Below are 22477 nucleotides of genomic sequence, written 5' to 3'. Positions count from 1 at the left end.
ATCTGTGACAGAAACTTTGTATGCTTAATTGGACGTTGGAACAAGCTGTTTCTTTTGTAAGACTTATTCTACCTCAGATCTTTTTTTCCCCTTTCCTTTCTGTCTTTTGTTCCAAAAGTAATTATTGCAATAACTATAATTATGGATTTATCAAACAAGATGCAGTTCTTTGGCATTTTTTTTATAGTTCGAGTGGAACTTTAGTCTTTTAGTATTTTTTTTATTTTAGCTAAATTCTGATTGTATCATTTGTATAGGTATGCGGTTTATTATTTAAATTTTTTTATTTTGAGACAGTTTTGCTCTTACTGCCCACGCTGGAGTACAGTGGAGTGATCTCGGCTCACTGCAATCTCTACCCACCCGGTTCGAGTGATTTTCCTGCCTCAGCCTCCTGAGTAGCTGGGATTACAGGTGTGTGCCACTGTGCCTGACCAATTTTGTATGTTTAGTAGAGATAGAGTTTCACCATGTCGGTCAGGCTGGTCTTGAATTCCTGACCTGAGGTGATCTGTCCACCTTGACCTCCCAAAGTACTGGGGTTGCAGGTGTGAGCCACCGCACCCAGCGTATTTAGGTATTTCTTAAGGTATATATCTCCCAAGGATTCTTACTTTTTGTGGTCCTCAAGCACCATAAGCGCTGCTGGAGATAGCACATGTATTATGGACATTTTTAGCATAGATAGTATCTAAGCAACTTTCCACAAGTAATATTCTGTTAAGGGTTGTTACTATTGGGCCTGGATGTGGTGACTCACCCCTGTAACCCCAGCTCTTTGGGAAACCAAGGCAGGCGGATCACCTGAGGTCAGGGGGCGGATCATTTGAGGTCAGGAATTTGAGACCAGCATGTCCAATGTGGTGAAACCCTGTCTCTACTAAAAATCCAAAAAAAAAAAAAAATTATTCAGGCATGGTGGCTTGCATCTGTAATCCCAGCTACTTGAGAAGTTGAGGCAGGAGAATTAGTTGAACCCGGGAGGCAGAGGTAGCAGTGAGTTGAAATTGTGCCTTTTTTTCTATTTCTCACAAACAGGACAATTAGAAAGTTTTTAATAATGTTTTCTCTTTTTATTTATTTTATTTCATTTTCTTTCATTTTTTGAGATGGAGTTTCACTATTGTCATCTGGGCTGGAGTGCAGTGGCATGATTATGGGCATGAACCACTGCACCTGGCCACAAGCAGAGGCAGAGGTAGCAGTGAGCCAAAATTGTGCCACTGCACTACATCCTGGGCGACAGTGAGACTCCATCTCAAAAAAAAAGAAAAAAAATTGTTTCTCTTGGGACTATTTTTTGAAAGCTTTATGTGAATGTAATTTTATATTTTGATGAAAATTTATGGATATAAAAGGTGTGTCAGGGCTGGGCGAGGTGGCTCACACCTATTAATCCCAGCACTTTGAGAGGCTGAGGTAGGTGGGAACGTGAGGTGAGGAGTTTGAGACCAGCCTGGCCAAGAAGGTGAAACCCTATCTCTATTAAAAATACAAAAAATAGCCGGGCATGGTGTCGGGTGCCTGTAATTCCAGCTACTTGGGAAGCTGAGGCAGGAGAATTGCTTGAACCTGGTAGGTGGAGGTTGCAGTGAGCTAAGATTGCACCACTTCACTCTAGCCTGGGTGACAGAGCAAGTCTAAATCTCAAAAAAAAAAAAAAAAAAAAAAAAAAAAAGAAGTGTGTCAGTGCATATAACCAGTGTCATGCACATTTTATAAACATTTAATGTAGGTTAATAATCTGTTAAGCTGTTATTACTTTATGGTTGTCAATGTTACAATTTTTCTTACTGCTTTTCTCATAATAATGAAATGATTCCTTTTAAAACAGATTATTCAAAGAGGAGGAATTCTGATCACAGAAAAAAAAAAAGCTGACTTTTCCACAAAAGACATTTATCAGGACCTCAACAGGTTGTTGAAAGGCAAAAAGGGAGAACAGATGAATAGTGCTGTATTGCCAGAAATGGAGAATCAGGTATATGGATTATAAATGTGAATTATATATAATGTAAATATATAATAATATGTAAATTATAGTGACTTTTTAGAAGGGTATTTCTGTCATATGTATCTCAAAACCTAAACTGTGTATCAATAAGCTTATTATAATTGTTTTTTTGGGAGACAGTCTCACTCTCTCACCCAGGCTGGAGTACAGTGCTGCAGTCTCAGCTCACTGCAACTTACACCTCCTGGATTCAAGCAATTCTCATGCCTCACCCTCCCAAGTAGTTGGGATTACAGACACTTGCCATTGTGCCTGGCTAATTTTTGTATTTTTATAGAGGTGGGGTTTCTTTCTTTTTTTAAAGTAACGAATATAAGCAAAGAGATGGGGTTTCATCATGTTGGTCAGGCTGGTCTTGACCTCCTGACCTCATGTGATCCGCCTGCCTCGGCCTCCCAAAGTGCAGGGATACAGATGTGAGCCACTGTGCTGGACCAATATTAAGCTTGCTTTATCCATGATGAAGCTTGTGAAAAACTCAAGAAAATTGCTAGATAAATTTAGATATAACTTTAAATGTAATATTTACACTGTACGTATTTCTGGAGTGTGGAAGAGTTTTAATTGTTGCACAAGAAAGAGCCTGATTACTGATACTGAAGGAGTTGAGAGGTGAGATAGCACCTACGTAAAAAGACCTGTTTCTTGTATCAGCTTTATTTGTGTTGGGGGGGGGGGTCTTTAATCAATTACTTCACCTTTCTGAAAGATGGTTTCCTTATCTGTTAAATGAGCCTAAGACGTCTGCCTTAAAGGATTGTTATGAAGATTAGTAGATAATAAGGGTGAAAATATATACAGCACGTAGTAATTGTATCAAATGGAATTTTCAGTAGTTGAAGTTTATCTTAATGGTCAAATCTGAGAGCTCAGTGTCATTTGAGAGACGTGTTTTTGTGGTAAAATAATGGGGAAATGACTGCATATTTGTGGATTAGTAATAAATCAAATGAAAAATTTTATTTTCAAAAATTTATGCCTGGCACGGTGGCTCACGCCTGTAATCCTAGCACTTTGGGAGGCTGAGACAGGTAGATCATGAGGTCAGGAGTTCAAGACCAGCCTGGTCAAGATGCTGAAACCCCATCTCTACTAAAAATACACACAAAAAAATTATTTGGCTGTGGTGGCATGCACTTGTAATCCCAGCTACTCTGGAGGCTAAGGCAGGAGAATTGCTTGAACCCGGGTAGCAGAGGTTGCAGTGAGCTGAGATTGCACCACTGCACTGCTTGCAGCCTGGGCAACAGAGCAAGACTCCATCAAAAAACAAAAACAAAACAAAACAAAACAAATTTATACAAGACAGGTTTTATAACTGCTTATAATTTTCAAAGTAGATTTCCAACTAGAGTGAAACTAGAGTTATAACTGAGACTGTTATAACTATCATTTTGAAATCGCTTTATCAAGTAAATAGTTTGATCCATATAAGCTAATTTATCTGTTTTATTTTACTTTGTGAGACAATCAAAAACCAATATGTGTGAGCATACCACATAAGAGAAACTTATCCCTCTATGGCTGAAAATATGAGGAAGCTTATAGAAAAGCTACTAGAAAGTTTTTATCTTTGCTGTTGGGTGATATAGCAGGAAGTTCTTGTGATAACCTTATACTACCATGGCAAGCGCAGGCAGATTATTATGTTACCAAACAGGAAAAACAGTTAAATTTACAATGAATCAGTAGCAAGTAGATTTTAATAACTAGAATTTGTCACTGAGCTGTCAGTTTGATGTCTTGAATTTTTTTTTTTCTTTTTGAGATGGATTTTCTCTCCATGGCCCAGGCTGCAGTGCAGTGGTACCATCTCGGCTCACTACAACCTGTGTCTCCTGGGTTCAGGCAATTCTCTTGCCTTAGCCTCCTTAGTAGCTGGGATTACAGGTACCTACCACCACACACAGCTAATTTTTGTATTTTTGGTAAAGACTGGTATTTACCATGTTGGCCAGGCTAGTCTCATTGACCTTAAGTGATCTGCCCGCCTTGGCCTCCCAAAGTGGTGGGATTACAGGCATGAGCCACCGAGCCCGACTAATTTTTGTTATAGTAATCACATAGTAAAAATGTAAATTATAAATATATACATGGGAAAGCACATGTGCCATAAGCATATAAGATGTTTTTTTTTTTTGAGGCAGTCTCACTCTGATTCCCAGGCTGGAGTGCAGTGGTCTGATCTCAGCTCACTGCATCTTCCATCTCCTGGGTTCAAGCAGTTCTCCAGCCTCAGCCTTCCAAGTATCTGGGATCACAGGCGGTTGTCACCACGCCCAGCTAATTTTTGTATGTTTTGTAGAGATGGGGTTTTGCCATCTTACACAGGCTGGTCTTAATTTCCTGAGCTCAAAGCAATCTGCCTGCCTCTGCCTCCCAAAGTGCTGGGATTATAAGTGTGAACTACCATACCCAGGCAAGAATTTTCATTAACCGAACGTATGTAACCAGCATGCATGAATCAGAATGTTAATAGGACCCTAGGAGTCTTTCTCATACTTCCTCACAGTCACCCTCATCACGGGTAACCCTGGTTCTGACCTGTGATGATGTAGGTTAGTTTTGCCTGTTTTTATAGTTTATATAGATGAATTTATATAATTTGTTGTGTCTAGTTTCCTTCATTCAGTATTTATAAGATTTATCCATATATTTGAGTGTAATTGTGGATTTTCATGTTTATGTTTTATAGCACAAACATGTCAGAATTTATCCGTTTTACTTCTCTTCTCCCCACCCCTACTCTCTTCCCCATTTTACTTTTTTTTGTTTTTTGAGATGGAGTCTTAGAGTCTCATACTGTCACACCGGCTGGAGTGCTGTGGTGAGATCTCATCTCACTGCAACCTCTGCCTCTGGGTTCAGGTACATGCCACCATGCCTGGCTAATTTTTGTATTTTTAGTAGAGAAGGGGTTTTGCTATGTTGACCAGGCTGGTCTTAAACTCCTGACCTCAGGTGATCCATCTGCCTCGGCCTCCCAAAGTGCTGGAATTACAGGTGTGAGCCACTGTGCCGGCCTGCATTTTAATTTTGGTGGACATTTGGGTAATTTTCATTTTTGGCTGTTATAAATATTGCTGTGATTATAGTTAATTTACCTGGTTCTTTCTTTTTCTTTTTTCTCTTTTTTGAGACACAGTTTTACAGTTGTTTCCCAGGCTGGAGTGCAATGGCACCATCCCGGCTCACTGCCTCCTCCGCCTCCTGAGTTCATGCGATTCTTCTGTCTCAACCTTCCCAGTAGCTGGGGTTACAGGCATGTGCCACCATCCCTACTAATTTTTGTATTTTTATTTCACAGTTCTGGAGGCTGGGAAGTTCAAAATTAAGGCACTGGATGATCTGTTTTCTGGAGAGGGCCCACTTCCTCATAGAAAATCATTTTCTCACTCTAACTTCACAAGGTGGAAAGGGCCTAATTTTTGTATTTTTTTTTTTTTTTTTGAGACGGAGTTTCGCTCTTGTTACCCAGGCTGGAGTGCAATGGTGCGATCTCAGCTCACCGCAACCTCCACCTCCTGGGTTCAGGCAATTCTCCTGCCTCAGCCTCCTGAGTAGCTGGGATTACAGGCATGCGCCACCATGCCCAGCTAATTTTTTGTATTTTTAGTAGAGATGGGTTTTCACCATGTTGACCAGGATGGTCTTGATCTCTTGACCTTGTGATCCACCCGCCTCGGCCTCCCAAAGTGCTGGGATTACAGGCTTGAGCCACCGCGCCCGGCCAATTTTTGTATTTTTAATAGAGATAGGATTTCACTCTGTTGGCTAGGCTGGTCTCGAACTCCTAGCCTCAAGTCATCTTCCCACCTTGGCCTCCCAAAGTGCTGGGATTACAGGCATGAGCCACTGCGCCCAGCCCCCATTTTACTTTTGATGGATATTTGGGTAATTTTCTTTTTTGGCTATTATAAATAATGCTGAAATTACAGTTAACTTTCACTTTGTAAAAACCATTTTCAAATCTCAAGAGATTAACCTTTGGCTTTCTTGGTTTGGATTGGGAAGGAACACCAAGGAAAAATATCAAGAGTTTAGAATGTATTTTCATTTTACATTTGTTTTTTAAAATCTTTAGAACTGGTCCTAGTGGTATAGAAATCTTTCATTTTAAATTCTTAATTTTAGGTTGCAGTTTCATCATTGTCTGCAGTAATCAAGTTTTTAGAACTATTATCTGATGATTCCAATTTTGGACAGTTTGAACTGACTACTTTTGACTTTAGCCAGTACATGAAATTGGATATTGCAGCAGTCAGAGCCCTTAACCTTTTCCAGGTAAAAATAAAAAATAAAAAAAATACATGGGTTAAAAATATTGAATGGTTAAAAAATGTTTTCATTGATGTATACTGAAAAATCTTTTTAAGGAGCTAAAATATTTTTTAATATTACTATACTTGGATTAGATAAGTACCTTCAAATGGCTGTGTTTTCTCTTCTCTCCCCTTCTCCCCCTCCACTTTACGTTTTTTTTTTGAGACAGAGTCTCTCTCTGTTGTCAGGTTGGAGTACAGTGGCGCAATCTCAGCTCACTGCAACCTCCACCTCCTGGGTTTAAGCGATTATCCTGCCTCAGCCTTCCCAGTAGCTGGGACTATAGGTGTGCGCCACCATGCCCAGCTAATTTTTGTAATTTTAGTAGAGACAGGGTTTAACCATGTTGGCTAGGCTGGTCTTGATCTCTTGACCTTGTGATCCACCCAACTCAGTTTCCCAAAGTGTTGGGATTATAGGCGTGAGCCACCTTGCCCAGCCTTTTTTTTTTTTTTTTTTTGGTTTTTTAAAATGTTTATTTTAAGTACAAAGAACTATCGTGGTTTTTCATGGCAGATGCCTTGGATAATCCTTTGAAGATCATTTAGTCCAACTTAATGAAACCTATATCCTTCGCGTACTGACGGAAACACTGGCGGCACATATTGAGACCATATTTCCGGATCAAACCGTGCCGGTTTGAACAGACTCGACAAGAGCGAGAACCCTGGCCGAATTTTCGCGGGTGGCTCCAGTACAGCTGCTGGTGACCCATTTTGCTCTCGGAAAGGCCTTTTTTTTTTTTTTTTTTTTTAAGACCAAGTCTCACTTGTCCCCTAGGCTGGGGGGGACAATCTTGGCCCACTGCAACCTCCACTTCCCTAGTAGTTTGGATTACAGTTGCTTGCCACCATGCCTGGCTAATTTTTTAAAAATTATTTATTTATTTTTTGTTATTATTTTTTGAGATGGAGTCTCACTCTGTTGCCCAGGCTGGATGCTGTGGTGCAATCTCAACTCACTGCAACCTTCGACTCCTTGGTTCAAGTGATTTTCTTGCCTCAGCCTCTGGAGTAGCTGGGATTACAGGCACAAGCTACCATACCCAGCTAATTTCTGTATTTTTAGTAGAGATAGGGTTTTACCATGTTGGCCAGGATGGTCTCAATCTCCTGACCTCGTGATCCACCCACTTCAGCCTCACAAAGTGCTGAGATTATAGGCGTGAGCCACTGCATTCAGCTGCTTGGCTAAGTTTTATATTTTTAGTAGGGATGGGCTTCACCATGTTGGCCAGGCTGGTCTCAAGCTTCTGACTCCAGGTGATCCTTCCACCTCAGCCTCCCAAAGTGCTGGGATTACAGGCTTGAGCCATCACCCCCATCCTACTTAGTACTTTTTTAGAGACTGGGCTTTGCTCTATCACCCAGGGTGGAGTGAAGTGGCAAGATCATTGCTCACTGCAGTATTGAACTCCTGGGCCCAAGCAATCCTCCTGTTTAAACCTCACGAGTTATCTGGGTCTACAGGCACAAGCTACCATGCTTGCCTAATTTAAAAATTTTTTCAGAGTTAGAGTTTCACAGTGTCGCCCAGGCTGTTCATTCACTCCTGGCCTCAAGTGATTCTTCTGCCTCAGCCTCTAGAGTAGTAGCTGGGATTACAGGCGTGAACCACTGTGTTCTGCTATTTTCTTTTTCAAGGCTTTTCTTTCTGAGACGACGTCTCAAACTCTGTCTCCCAGTCTGGAGTGCAGTGGCACAATCTCGGCTCACTGCAACCTCCGCCTCCCGAGTTCAAGCGATTCTCCTGCCTCAGCCTCCTGAGTAGCTGGGACTACAGGCATGTGCCTCTACACCCAGCTGATTTTTGTATTTTTAGTAGAGACGGGCTTTTATTGTATTGGCCAGGCTGCTCTCAAACTCCTGACCTCGTAATCATAATCTACCCACCTCAGCCTCCCTAAGTGCTGAGATTACAGATGTGAGCCATGGCGCCTGGCCTACCCTTTTTTTTTTTTTTTTTTTTTTTTTTAAAAAGAAACTGTTGTCACTCTGCTCCCTAGGCTGGAGTGCAGTGGCTATTCACAGGAGTGCCATCAGAGTGTACTACAGCTTCAAACTCCTGGGCTCAAGCAATTCTCCTACTATAGCCTCCAAAGTAGCTGGGACGACAGGTGTGCCTCACTCTTCAAATTACTTTATTTTTTCTAGTTTCCAGGTATATATGTAGTATTTGTCCTCACTTTATGAATAATTTGTATACTAATAGCAGTTATTTTTTTTTTTGAGATGGAATCTTGCTCTTGTTGCCCAGGCTGGAGTACAATGGTGCAATCTCAGCTCACTGCAACCTCTGCCTCTTGGGTTCAGGTGATGAGCTGGGAGCCTCCTGAATAGCTGGGATTATAGGCATGTGCCACCATGCCCAGCTAATTTTTGTATTTTTAGTAGAGATGGGGTTTCTCCTTGTTGGCAAGGCTGGTCTTGAACTCCTGATCTCAGGTGATCTGCTTGCCTTGGCTTGCCAAAGTGCTGGGATTACAGGCATGAGCTACTGTGCCTGGCCTGGCAATTCTTTAAAATTATATTCTAAGAAGTTTTATCTCTAAAACTGCAGTAAGTGGCTGGGTGCCGTGGTAATCCCAACACTTTGGGAGGCCAAGGTGGGAGGATCATTAGAGGCCAGGAGTTGAGACCAGCCTGGGTAACATAGTGAGACCAACTCTACAGAAACGAAGAAAAAATTAGCTGGACTTGGTGGCATGCACCTGTAGACCCAGCTACTCAAAAGGCTGGAATAGGAGCATTCCTTGAGCCCCAAGAGTTCTGGCTTGCTGTGAGCTGGGATGGCACCACTGCACTCCAACCTGGGCAACAGAGTGAGATCCTGTCTCAACAGATTGAACTATAGTAATTATAAAGTGGTTTTGGCTTGAGGAGAAATGTACAGCTTAGGAAGAGGGACTTTTTGTGGAAATTTCTTGTTTAATATTTGAAGATATTATGTATATTGTTCCTCTGTTTTTCATGTGATAGTAAGGTTTTCACCAGCAAGCATGCCATTCTGTATATTTTATCTTTTGTTTACTAGGGTTCTGTTGAAGATACCACTGGCTCTCAGTCTCTGGCTGCCTTGCTGAATAAGTGTAAAACCCCTCAAGGACAAAGACTTGTTAACCAGTGGATTAAGCAGCCCCTTTTGGATAAGAACAGAATAGAGGAGAGGTATGTTATTAGTTTACACTTTTGTTAGTTTTATGTAACTTGTGGTTATTCCATATGATTATACCACTTATTCTAATATGCAGTTTGCAAGTATATCGTACCATTTAACTGTACAGAGAGCTACATAGTAATAGAGTAATAATGATTTAGATTAAGTAGCTCATTTTTTTTTAAGTAAGTTTATTTTCATTATAAAAAAAAGTAGGCCGGGCGTGGTGGCTCACGCCTGTAATCCAAGCACTTTGGAGGCCAAGGCAGGCGGATCACCTGAGGTTCGGAGCTCAAGACCAGGCTGCCCAACATGGTGAAACCCCATCTTTATTTAAAAAAATAGAATAAAATAAAATTTTTTGGCCGGGCACGGTGGCTCATGCCTATAATCCCAGCACTTTGGGAGGCCGAGACGGGTGGATCATAAGGTCAAGAGATTGAGACCATCCTGGTCAACATGGTGAAACCGCGTCTCTACTAAAAATACAAAAATTAGCTGGGCATGGTGGCGCATGCTTGTAGTCCCAGCTACTCGGGAGGCTGAGGCGGGAGAATTGCCTGAACCCAGGAGACGGAGGTGGCGGTGAGCCGAGATCGCGCCATCGCACTCCAGCAACTGGGTAAAAAGAGCGAAACTCCGTCTCAAAAAAAAAAAAATACAATAAAATAAAATTTTATTTGAGATAGTATGGTTTAGAACATGTACTTGGGAGCCAGTATACCCTTGTTCATATTGTGTGTAATCTTGGGCAGATTATTCAACTTTTTGTCACACTTTTTTTTTGTAATTTTTTGTTGTCATTGAGGTGAAGTTTTGCTCTTGTTGTCTAGGCTGGAGTGTAATGGTACGATCTCAAGTTACTGTAACCTCCGCCTCCCGAGTTCAAGTGATTTTCCTGCCTCATCCCCCCCGAGTAGCAGGGATTACAAGCATGCGCCACTACACCGGGCTTATTTTGTATTTTTAGTAGAGGTGGGGTTTCTCCATGTTGGTTAGGCTGGTCTTTGAACTCCGGGTCTCTGGTGATCCGCCTGTCTTGGCCTCTCAAAGTGCTGGGGTTACAGGCATGACCCACCTCGCCTGGCCTCTTTCTTCTTTTTTATTTTTTGTGGAGACAGGGTCTCACTATATTGCTGAGGCTGGTCTCAAGCAATCCCCTGCCACTTCAGCCTCCTAAAGTGCTGGGATTACAGTCATGAACCCCAAGTCTGTTTCCTGTTGTTACTCCTTTTTCTCAACACTGTGGTACCTCATGCTTTCTAGGTTAAACCTTCTTGGGAGTTCTCAGGAGAAATCTGTTACCTTCCTTACTAAGCATTTCAGATTGATCTTTCTTCCAGGTTACACATTAAATCAAGTTTTTCTGGTCCTTTTTTTTTTTTTTTTTTTTTTTAAAAAGAGATGTGGTTTCACCATGTTGTCCAGGCTGGTCTCAAACTCCCAAGCTCAAGTGATCCACCTTCCTTGGCCTCCCAAAGTGCTAGGATTACATACAGGCATGAGCCACCACTGTATCTGCTGTGTACTATTCATCTTTCCATTCACCAAAACCTACTTGCAACTATGACAATATGTTAATTGCCATCTAGAAATGAGTTTCTAGGGATTCCTTCCTTTTTGGACTTTATTTAACAATAGAATTAGAAATTATTATTATTATTATTTTTTGAGATGGAGTCTTGTTCTGTTGCCCAGGCTGGAGTGCAGTGGTGTGAGCTCAGCTCACTATAACCTTCACCTCTTGGGTTCAAGCGATTCTCTTGTCTCAGCCTCCCGAGTAGCTGGGACTACAGGTGTGTGCCACCACGCCTGGCTAATTTTTTATATTTTTAGTAGAGACAGGGTTTCACTGTGTTAACCAGGTTAGTCTCAAACTGCTGACCTCAGATGATCCACTCACCTTGGCCTCCCGAAGTGCTTGGATTACAGGCATGAGCCACCATGCCTGGCCAAAATTAATTCTAATAAGCAAGACGTGGTGGCTTGTGCCTGTAGTCCCAGCTACTTGGGAAGCTGAGGCAGGAGGATCATGGGTCCAAGTCCAGCCTTGGCAAAATAGTTGGGAACCTTCCCTACCTCCAGTCTTCAAACAAGAAAAAAATTTGCTGGAGAAGGTCATGCAATGCTGCTAGGTCTCATAGCTTTCAGTGATAACTGGATGTTACTTTTACTGTATGACTCGTTATAGTGACCAACTCCCAATTTTTTCCTTTCCCTTAAGCCTTCAGCTATCTCCTTCTGAGCAGATGATTTCTTTCTTAAGAGTTACAACCTTAAAATTTATCTGTATTTTCGGTCTTTTATTCTCTGGTTTTTTTCTCAGAAGAAATAACACTTTATTTCTTTTCAAAGCCAACCTTTCCATACTTTACTTGGAGACATATTTTTAATTAAGATGGCTACGTTAATCTTATAAGAAAGAAATATGAAACTAGAAGGCAATAAAAATGCCAAGTTTAATATACAGATTATTTTGTCAGCAGTTTCACAAGAATAAACTATTTCATATACTAACATATGGTCAATGTTCCTTACAGAATTCTAACATTAAAAAGGAAAAATTACCAAAGCTTCAGATGAATCTATAAAAGGACAAAAGAAAAAGCTTAAAAAGATAAAGAGCAGCACTCCAAGTGCATATACAAACATAAGGACTCTTGGGATTTACTTCTTTTTCTTTTTAAATCTTTAGGCCTAGCACAGTGTTTGCTACTTAATGTATCAAATGGATGGTTCTGACTGCAGTAATCCCTAAGCAGGACAGATGAAGAAAAGAATTATACTTGTAATTACAGTTCTTTAGGAACCACATTTGCTGTCAGCCTTGTAAATACACTGTTCGGCAATTCCAGTCAACTCTTGAAAAAAAACCTATTTATTTATTTTGAGACTGGATTATAAGACTGGCTAAGTTTTGTGTTTTTGGTAGAGACGGTGTTTTGTCATGTTTTCCAGTCTTGTCTTGAACTCCTGGGCTCAAGTGATACACCTGCCTCAGCCTCCCAAAGCGCTGGGATTACAGGCATGAGGCACCATGCCCAACCAGTTTCAGTCAGCTCTTATAAAGAAAGCTTAGAAATAGTAGGGTTAAAGAGAGGGCAGAATGTTGATTTTAAAGTAACAAGAATGGCTGGGCATGGTAGCTCATGCCTGTATCCTAGCACTTTGGGAGGCTGAGACAGGTGAATTGCCTGAACTCAGGAGTTTGATACCAGCCTGGGCAATACGGTAAAACCTCGATCGTACTAAAATACAAAAAAGTAGCTTGGTGTGGCAGCGTGCACCTGTAGTCCCAGTTACTCCAGAGGCTGAGGCAGGAGAACCCGTTGGGTGGAGGTTGCAGTGAGCTGAGGCTGCGCCACTTCAACAGAGCTAGAATGTCTTTGGAAAAAAAAAAGAAAAAATAAATAATTTGATTCAAGTCCATGGAATTTTAAGGGTCAACTATCTCCAAAATGACTCAGCTGTAAGCAATTTAAAACAATATTAATTTGCATGTTGACTGGAAAAATTGCATACAGCTGAGTCATTTTATTGAGTAAAATTGATAGGTATACTATGTTATGCCAACAATAACTGTGATACTTCTATAATTGTGATTTTAAATTGGCATTGTCATGGAAACAGCAGAGTACTTGTTTTTTTCTTTAAGTTTCTTTTAGCCAGAAACGTAACTGAAACTGTAATTATTACTGAAATAGTACGCTGAATAGACTTGTGAAACTTAGCAATTGATTAGGCTTTTAATGATATCTGGACCAAAGGCTGAGGGGGCTGTGCTGTGTGCTATGTTTTTTTTAGAAGCTTTTCATTTCTTTCCCATTTTAGTTCTTTCGTAATGCTACTTTAATTCTGTTTTATTTATTTATTTATTTATTGAGATGGGGTTTTGCTCTTGTCACCCAGGCTGGAATGCAATGGCACCACCATGGCTTACTGCAACCTCTGCCTCCCAGGTTCAAGTGATTCTCCTATCTCAACCTCCCAAGTAGCTGGGATTACAGGCATGTGCCACCATGCTGGGCTAATATTTTGTATTTTTTGTAGAGACGGGGTTTCTCCCATGTTGGTCAGCCTGGTCTCAAACTCCCAACCTCAGGTGATCTGCCTGCCTCGGCCTCCCAGAGTACTGGGATTACAGGCATGAGCCACCGCGTCCAGCCTTGAGTGTCTTGAAACCAGTTAGGCTGAACTACAGGTGTCAGCAATCTTCATGGGCTTTGAAGAAATAAGACAAAAAGGAAAGAGATGTTTTTTAAGTCTAGAGTGTTCTGTTCTTATTCTACAGCACTTAGCAGAAGTGCATCTGTACACCTTGTTTGTTCTTTAAAACAAAGCCCCATTGGTTCTCTCTTACCAAGTTTGCTTAGTTCTTGGTTTTCCTTTGTAAGATGTGAAAGGGATATGAAGAGCAAATAGGAAATGTTACTATTGCTGTTTGAGAGAACACTGTTTTGCAGTTCGTTGGCAAACTGAGAATTTGTAAAAGCACAACAGAAGTGTGCATTTGTGGCTGCTCATGTTTTATCATTGCTATATCTCAATTTTTTTTTTTAAATAATTTAACTTTTTATTTGAAAAGTACTACTGGACCATGTTTTTAAAAAATCAAGTAAGAAGATAAACACCCCTACTTTTACTTTACCTTCAGTACTACTCCATGATGGTAATCACTGTTAACAGTTTAGTTGTGCTCTTATCCTTCTAGGGTTTTTGTTTTCTTTATGTATACAGATATATAATTTTTTTTCTTATTTTTAAGATGGAGTTTCACTCCTAGGGTGGAGTATAGTGGCACGATCTCCTCTCACTGCAACCTCCGTCTTCCAGTTTCAAGCTATTCTCCTGCCTCAGCCTCCCGAGTAGCTGGGATTTACAGGTCCTGCCTCAGCCTCCCGAGTAGCTGGGATTTACAGGTCCTGCCTCAGCCTCTCGAGTAGCTGGGATTTACAGGCACCCACCACCATGTCTGGCTAATTTTTGTATTTTTACTAGAGGCAGGGTTTCACCATGTTGACCAGGCTGGTCTCGAACTCCTGATCTCAGATCTGTTGAGGTTCACTTAGGGTGGCAGCAAAATATTAAGGAGAATATTAGAGAAAGTTATAGATTTTAGTCTCAAACCTTTTGGAAGGCTTAAAGGTTTTATTGAGGCACGCCAAGGCTGCTGCCTCATTAACATTAGCATAGGGAAGAGATAGAGACTATCAAAGGTCTTTCCAGTTAAGTCTGTTAACCCCACATCCCTTTGTCTCTACTCTGTTTACTCATGTAAATTTTGTGCTGGATGACCCTCTCAGGGGGCGATCAAAGGGGAAATTACATGTTAATAGTGTTTACTCTAGGCCCCAAACCTAAAGCTTTTATCATTAGTAAAACTATTCTTTCAATCATGTTAATTATCCACAAGTGTGTTAACTTAGAACCTCTCTTGTAAAATCTTGACTGAATAAATGTGTGAATGGACAGAGGGTCTTGGTCGATTGGTTGCATTTCGCCCTCTGAAAGCAGCCAACAGTTATCCCTAGCCCACTTGTATCACTGTAATGGTGTGAGTGTGCATTCATTCATCCATCGTTGAGTCAGGGTCTGCAGGCCAGACTTCCGCAGGTGGTTGTTGACATCTCAGTCATCCACTCATCTCAGACTCTCAAAGTGCTGGGATTATAGGCGTGAGCCACCACGCTGGCCGATATATAAAATTTTAAAATATAGATAACACTTTAAAACAATATGGGGTCATATTATAAATACAATTTGTATTCCTTCCCAACAGTATTTACAGTTTGTTTCCATTTCACTATATATTTATTTATAATTTTTTAATTTCTAAACATTTCTCCTGAGTAGGTGAGACATCATATAGTATAAAATTCAGTAGTAAAACAGTTTTTCAGAGGTACAAAATTGGCTGACTTTGCACAGACCCCTTTCAGTTCATAGGTAGGGATGCAGTCACTTCTTCAACTGAGGGAAGGAAAGGATGTGTGTGATTGTGGGCTCTTCAACACTGTTGATTATTTATGATTTATTTTCTGGTCAGTTTGAGAAGAAACAGTGATAAAATACTTGGAACAGGGAAGAAGCATGAGATTATTTTATCAGAAATATATTATCTATGATTTTTTTTTACCATTGACCTCAGAATTGCCCACAAGGATATGGGAGTTTTATGGAAAGAAGAGAAAAGGAAAGGTGAGGGTGTAGGTCAGCCAGCATTAGACTCTGTCATTCTTTTCTTGCCACTTTACACCTCCTTCCGTGCTTTATTAAGATAACTAAGAGATTTCTGCAATTGTTAGGAATCAAACTTCTGTGTGCATAAGAGTTAAGCTGTGTGCATAATAATCGCATGAGATTTCGTAGCTGGGCCCCACTCCCAGGGATTTATATTATCTACCTCCAAGTGATTGTGATGCCAATGATCCTTAGACCAGACTCTTTGAAGCCCAATTAGATCCAGAGGCTTAGCTAGGAAAGCCCCCAAAATTTGCTTTATTGGATTGTTTAATTTGACTGCATCCACTCTTTACTTTTCTCAAATTTAGAATGTATGCCACAAACATCTTTTCTGGAGTATTAGGCTTCCTAATTAATCTCGGTGTTTGTTTATAGCCCCATTGACGGGTTCATAATACAAATTTGGCAGCAAATTGTTTTCCCACTAATTTGGCATTTTCAGTAAAAAACATGTATCTGTTGCTAGCTGCCTAGACATTAGCTGGACATGGTTTAAGTTACTTTTCCCTTAAAAAGTGAGTTTTAATTCAAGTTTATTTAAGCCAGCAGTCAACCTGGGGCAGTTTTTCCCTCCAGGGGACATTTGGCAGTGTCTAGAAGATATTTCTGGTTGTCATATTGAGAAAGAGTGTATAGTGGTAGAATCCAGGGGTGCTGTTATGTTGCATTGAACTTAGCACAGAAAGTCAACACCAGAACAAAAGTATGCCAAATTGCAGGGTTTATTGCCGGCGACCACGGAGGACTCACGTCTCTCCAACTCGTGGCAGAGAAAGAAGAGTGACAAGACCTTTTTATACCCACAAAACCACCTTGGGAGTGGGAGTGAGGAGCGGAGATGGGAATGAAAGCTGTCAATCACCTCCTAGGCTGAGACGAGGGTGAGGGGGCTCCAGACATTCCAAGGGCCAGGGGACTTTTGTCATTCCGATTGCCACTTAAGTGGTTTACAGAGGTCAAGATAAACATTAGTTTGTACATTATTTGGACAGGTGTGGGGTCCACATAATTTTAGGTTACTTGGCGCCAGGATGGAATTATCTGGGGGTGCTTACTTTGGTAAACAAAGGCCAGCAATTCTGGCAGTACAGATAAGAGAAAGTATGCAGCTTTTCCTCTCTTTGCATTTTGCAAGGTAATCTTAGTAGTTTACAGAAGCCATGGCTAGCAGTCATTGTGAGGAGAATGGAAACAGTTTTCCCATTTTAAAATGGCATTGTACTGGTTCTAATTCTAGGCCAGCTGTATCACAGTTAAGCAAGCATGGAACAACCCCTTAGAGCAAAGAATTACTTAGCTTAAAATGGCAGTGTTACCAAGATGGAGAAATTGTACTTTAAATGTGTTTTTATATATGGCCATTATGTGTTTACTCTGGTGATAATATGTTTTTCCTCATTTAACACACTTGATAAACATTTTGGTAATACAGGAATTGTAAGTGCTGGTGATGTCAGTAAATAGTTAAGAAATTTAGAAAGTGAATTTGTTTGCTTTCTATCCCTGTGTAATCTGAGGTTTAGTTTATTGTCACATCGTTTAAGGAAGATGGTTGCTCATCTGTTAGCATTCTGAACCTTGAATCATCTGTGATGCCTATGGCCTCCAGAAAAGCTTCTCTAAAACTTCACCCTCTGAAAGCAGGGTGAAGTTTTATAGAAGGTTTTCTGTGTAAAATATAGGAATATTTTCCCACCTTCAGGTAAACCGTTAGTTTACCTTTCGGCTTCAGCAATTTACCTTTCAGCTGTTAATTCAGTAATGTCTCCAACATTGTTTTTCAAACTGCAAGGTGTGACCCAGTAGTGGGTTGTTAAATCAGCAGGTGACAAAGAGCATTTTTAAGTTAAATACAATAGAAAATAATGTATCACATAATGAGAGTAAGTATTGATTTGTGAAACCTATTTTAATCATAGATCTATGTATGCATGTGCTGGATTGTGATGTAAAGACATTTCTTGCTGTGGTTACACTGAAAAAAATGGAAAGTAACTGATTTCCAATAACTTACAGAAGCATTATGAACTACATGTTCAGTCATTCTTGAAACAAGCTGAGATTTTATTGACTTTGGGAAGCAATAAAATTAAAACAGTTTTTCACTTTGTACTGTCAAGAGGTAATTTTAGAAAGCATTCTAAAAATGAGTAAGTATTGGATTTGGCTGCATTCTTGAACTGTAATTCTGTTTCATTAAACATCACTATTTACGTGTGCAACAGTGTGTCAGTAACAACAATGCCCCAGTAATGAAATTCTTTCTCCTATTTAAGGCATGTCCATTTGATGAAAGTCAAACAAAATTGGTTATATATCAGTGTCTTATGATACTACTTAACTAAACCTTAATTTGACTCCTAGCTAATTAGGAAATGCTTGCCTCACAGTCTTAACAGAGCTTTCTACCTTCTAAAAAAGCTAATGTTTCAGAATAGATTTAAGCTTCTTTTTTTTTTTTAACGGAGTCTTGCTCTGTTGCCCAGGCTGGAGTACAATGGGGTGGTCTTGGCTCACTGCAACCTTCATTTCCTGGGTTCAAGCAATTCTTCTGCCTCAACCTCCCGAGTAGCTGGGACTACAGGCACGCACTACCACACCTGGCTGATGTTTGTATTTTTAGTTGAGACGGGGTTTCACCATATTGGCCAGACTGGTCTGGAACTCCTGATCTCGTGGTCTACTCACCTTAGCCTCCCAAAGTGTTGGGATTACAGGCGTGAGCCACTGTACCCCGCCTTTTTGTATTTTTAGTAGAGACAGGGTTTCACCATGCTGACCAGGCTGGTCTCAAACTCCTGACATTGTAATCCGCCTGCCTTGGCCTCTCAAAGTGCTGGGATTATAGGCGTGAATCACTGAGCCGGGCCTAGATTCAAGCTTCTTAACTGGAATTTTGAGCTCGTTTACTTGAGACTTAGGTGCTTAGTTGACAAATTTTAATTTTATATGAAAATATTTAAGGTTAATTCTAGTTAATTTATTTCAGATTGAATTTAGTGGAAGCTTTTGTAGAAGATGCAGAATTGAGGCAAACTTTACAAGAAGATTTACTTCGTCGATTCCCAGATCTTAACCGACTTGCCAAGAAGTTTCTAAGACAAGCAGCAAACTTACAAGATTGTTACCGACTCTATCAGGGTATAAATCAACTCCCTAATGTTATACAGGCTCTGGAAAAATATGAAGGTAACAGATGATTTCATTTTTTGTTTTCCTTCAACTCATACTTGGCTGTGTGCTGTTCTTATAAAGTTGGTAGTGGTGATTTACATTCAGATTTCTTTTTTTGTTTTTGAGATGAAGTCTCGGTCTGTTGCCCAGGCTGGAGCGCAGTGGCACAATCTCAGCTTACTGCAACATCTGCCTCCCGGGTTCAAGCAGTTCTCTTGCCTCAGCCTCCTGAGTAGCTGGGATTATAGGTGTGCACCACCATGCCTGGCTAATTTTTGTACGTTCAGTTTCACCATGTTGGCCAGGCTGGTCTGCCCACCTCAACCTCCCAGAGTGCTAGGATTACAGGCATGAGCCACCACGCCCAGCCTCCCACCTGTACTCCTTACTCTTTACTTCCTACTTCCTTACTTCCTTTTATTCTCTACTGGCTCTTTACCACTGCATATTTTTAGATGCACACATCTGTTTAAAAAAAAAAAACACCCTTGTTCCTGGGTCCTCTTCCAATACTGTCTATTAATATATCTCTCTCCCTCTTTCCATTCCCAGCTGGGTTTCTGAAAGCCTGTCTTTCCATCTTTCATTCATTTATCTGGCTTCCATCCCTGACCACAGTACTGAAATGGAATTTGCTAGGTGAACTTTATTTTTTGCTAAATCCTGTGAATGCGGTATAGTTCTTTTTTGAGATGGAGTCTCACTCTAGTCACCCAGGTTGGAGTGCAGCGGCTTGATGGCGGCTCACTGTAACCTCCTCCTCCTGGGTTCAAGCAATTCTACCTCAGCCTTCCAAGCAGCTGGGATTACAGGCATGTGCGACCATGCCTGGCTAAGTTTGTATTTTTAGTAGAGACAGGGTTTTTCCATGGTGGCCAGGCTGGTCTCAAACTCCCAACTTCAGGGATCCTCCCACCTCAGCTTCGAAAAGTGCTGGGATCACAGGCATGAGCCACCACGCCCAGCCAAGCCTACAGCACCTGGTATTCCTAGGAGGTCTCCTAGCCAAGTACTAACCGGGCCCGACCCTGCTCAGCTTTCTAGACCAGTAGTGCGTTCAGAGTGGTATGGCCATAGACTTTTTTTTTTTTTTTTTTGAGACAGAGTCTCTCTTTGTTGCCCAGGCTGGAGTGCAGTGGTGTAGTCTTGGCTCACTGCAACCTCTGCCTTCTGGGTTCAGGCGATTCTTGTGCCTCAACTTCTCATGCAGCTGGGAGTACAAGCGTATGCCACCACAGTCGGCTAATTTTTGTGTTTTTAGTAGAGGTAGAGTTTCACCATGTTGGCCAGGCTGATCTGGAACTCCTGACCTCAAGTGATCTGCCTGCCTGGGCCTTCCAAAGTGCTGGGATTACCAGCTTGAGCCACTGTGCCCGGATAAGCTCTTAGCAGCTTCCTGAAAGGAAAGTATTCGTAACTTTCATTTTTTTTGAAATGGAGTCTTTCTCTGTGGCCCAGGGTAGAGTGTACTGGTATGATCTCGGCTCCCTGCAACCTCTGCCTCCCATGTTCAAGCAATTCTGCCTCAGCCTCCTGAGTAGCTGGGATTACAGGCGCTGGCCACCATGCCCAGCTAATTTTTGTATTTTTAGTAGAGATGAGGTTTCACCACGTTGGCCAGGATGGTCTCAATCTCTTGACTTTGTGATCCGCCCACCTAGGTTTCCCAAAGTGCTGGGATTACAGGCGTGAGCCACCACGCCCATCGGTTTTTGATTAACTCTTAAAGTTAATGTTAGTTTAATGTTATCCCTGAAGAAAAAAAATAAAGTGAATTCAGTAGACAGTAGAGGGCAGCAGCAGTTTAGAAAGTAGATTTGTATTGAGTGATTACAGCTCTTTTTAAATCTTTCTCCACTAAGAAATATCTAATTTCTGAAAAGGTATACTTGGCCTCCCATATTCCTTATGTCTCTTGAAACTGAAAATGCTGGGGCAAAACTTAAAATAACAATATTCTGCTCTTAGGGCCAATTTTTGATAGTGCTTAAAACACAATTTACTCAGGTAAGTATTTTTTTTTTTTTTGGAGGCAGCGTTCACTCTATCACCCAGGCTAGAGTGCTAGAGCCTCCACTTCCTGGGTTAGGCTCAAGTGATCCTCTCACCTCAGTCTCCCAAGTAGCTGGGACTATAGGCATGCGTGATCATGCCCAACTAATTTTTAAAATTGTTTGTAAAGATGGGGGTTTCATCATGTTGCCAGGCTGGTGTCGAACTCCTGGGCCCAAGGAATCTGCCCACCTAAACCTCCTCAAGTGCTAGGTTATAGGTGTGAGCCACTGCTCCCAGCCTCAGATTTTTTTATTGGTGAATTTTAGTATAACAGCTGTCATACTGACATGCATAACCCTTCCCTTTCCTGATACCCAGTTAAAGATCTGTTTCTGTTTAATACACCTTAAGTACCTCACATTTGTTGTTTTCCCTCCCATGGTCTATGCATCTTCCTCACTGAGCTCCGACGTCTTTACTAGCTCATCTGATCGTGTCATCAATTCAGAACACATTACCTCTTCAGTTCAGAACACATTAATTGCTTCCCATAATCTACAGGCAAGACCCCATTTTTTCATGTGGCTTAGCCATTGCTTCCCTGTTCAGCCTCTCCCACACTCCCTCACTTATACCCTCTTTCTCAGTATAGTACTGCCAGTCTCCAGACATGCCATGCTTTTATGCATGTTTTCCTGTCTTTAATGTCCTTTACTACCTTGTCCAAATTTTTCCAAGATTGAGCTCAAATGTCACCTTTTCTGTGAGCTTCTCTGTTCCTCTCATGCAGAGTAGAAGTGCTTATCTCCATTGCCTTTTGATCGTAAACAGTACATTAGTATAATCACATTTTTTTTTTTTTTTTTTTTTGAGATGGAGTTTCGCTCTTGTTACCCAGGCTGGAGTGCAATGGCGCAATCTCGGCTCACCGCAACCTCCGCCCCCCGGGTTCAGGCAATTCTCCTGCCTCAGCCTCCTGAGTAGCTGGGATTACAGGCACGCGCCACCATGCCCAGCTAATTTTTTGTAATTTTTAGTAGAGACGGGGTTTCACCATGTTGACCAGGATGGTCTCGATCTCTTGACCTCGTGATCCACCCGCCTCGGCCTCCCAAAGTGCTGGGATTACAGGCGTGAGCCACCGCGCCCGGCCCGTATAATCACATTTTTTACCTGATTGTGTGATTTCCTTCTAAATGGAAAATAAGAACATAAAAGTGATTTATTTGGTGTTTCTGGAAAGGGGGATGCTAAAAGGACTCTGTATTATCTAGCCTTTTAAAAAAAACTTTAGCCTATGAAGGCTACTATTTAAGGTTTGGTTGGATTTTGTATGTTGGAAATGTTCTTTAAATCTCATCTTCATCAGTTTATTAAAGCAATATAAGTCCTTTGTAGATCATATCATGCCATCCAGATGTAGTCATTGTTGTTTTGATATATATTGTTTCAGTCTTTAAACCAAATTATACATGGTCAGTTTGGCTATAATACTTGTTTTGAAAACAGATTTATTCCAATATGGTTGGTATATTAGGGAACAATTTGAGCATAATGTGAATCTTGAGTTTG

General features: G+C 41.1%; 2 protein-coding genes across 3 annotated transcripts in view; one reads left to right on the top strand and one right to left on the bottom strand.

The window, feature by feature from the left end:
- Nucleotides 1–22477, top strand: part of MSH2 (mutS homolog 2) — an 87553-nt gene that overhangs the window by 15781 nt on the left and 49295 nt on the right. Inside the window, exons 4-7 of one of the 2 annotated variants that reach the window (XM_035272619.3) lie at nucleotides 1835–1981; nucleotides 6149–6298; nucleotides 9371–9504; nucleotides 18726–18925. In XM_035272619.3, the coding sequence (XP_035128510.3) occupies nucleotides 1835–1981; nucleotides 6149–6298; nucleotides 9371–9504; nucleotides 18726–18925 (631 nt within the window). The remainder of the gene's footprint in view (nucleotides 1–1834; nucleotides 1982–6148; nucleotides 6299–9370; nucleotides 9505–18725; nucleotides 18926–22477) is intronic. The other variant, XM_078349403.1, reaches the window with a different exon arrangement.
- On the bottom strand, nucleotides 6778–7070 carry LOC100896043 (small ribosomal subunit protein uS14). Its single transcript, XM_003734739.5, has one exon. It carries the CDS (start codon nucleotides 7050–7052, stop codon nucleotides 6882–6884), a length of 171 nt encoding a protein of 56 aa, XP_003734787.1. The 5' UTR covers nucleotides 7053–7070; the 3' UTR covers nucleotides 6778–6881.

This window comes from Callithrix jacchus, chromosome 14 (assembly GCF_049354715.1).
Source record: "Callithrix jacchus isolate 240 chromosome 14, calJac240_pri, whole genome shotgun sequence".
NCBI lineage: Eukaryota > Metazoa > Chordata > Mammalia > Primates > Cebidae > Callithrix > Callithrix jacchus.
Note: the sequence above shows the minus strand (reverse complement) of the source record. Positions and strands in the feature narration are given on the sequence as shown.

Coding starts and splice junctions, on each gene's coding strand:
- LOC100896043 (XM_003734739.5), bottom strand. CDS start 7,052: ATGGGTCACCAGCAGCTGTACTGGAGCCACCCGCGAAAATTCGGCCAG.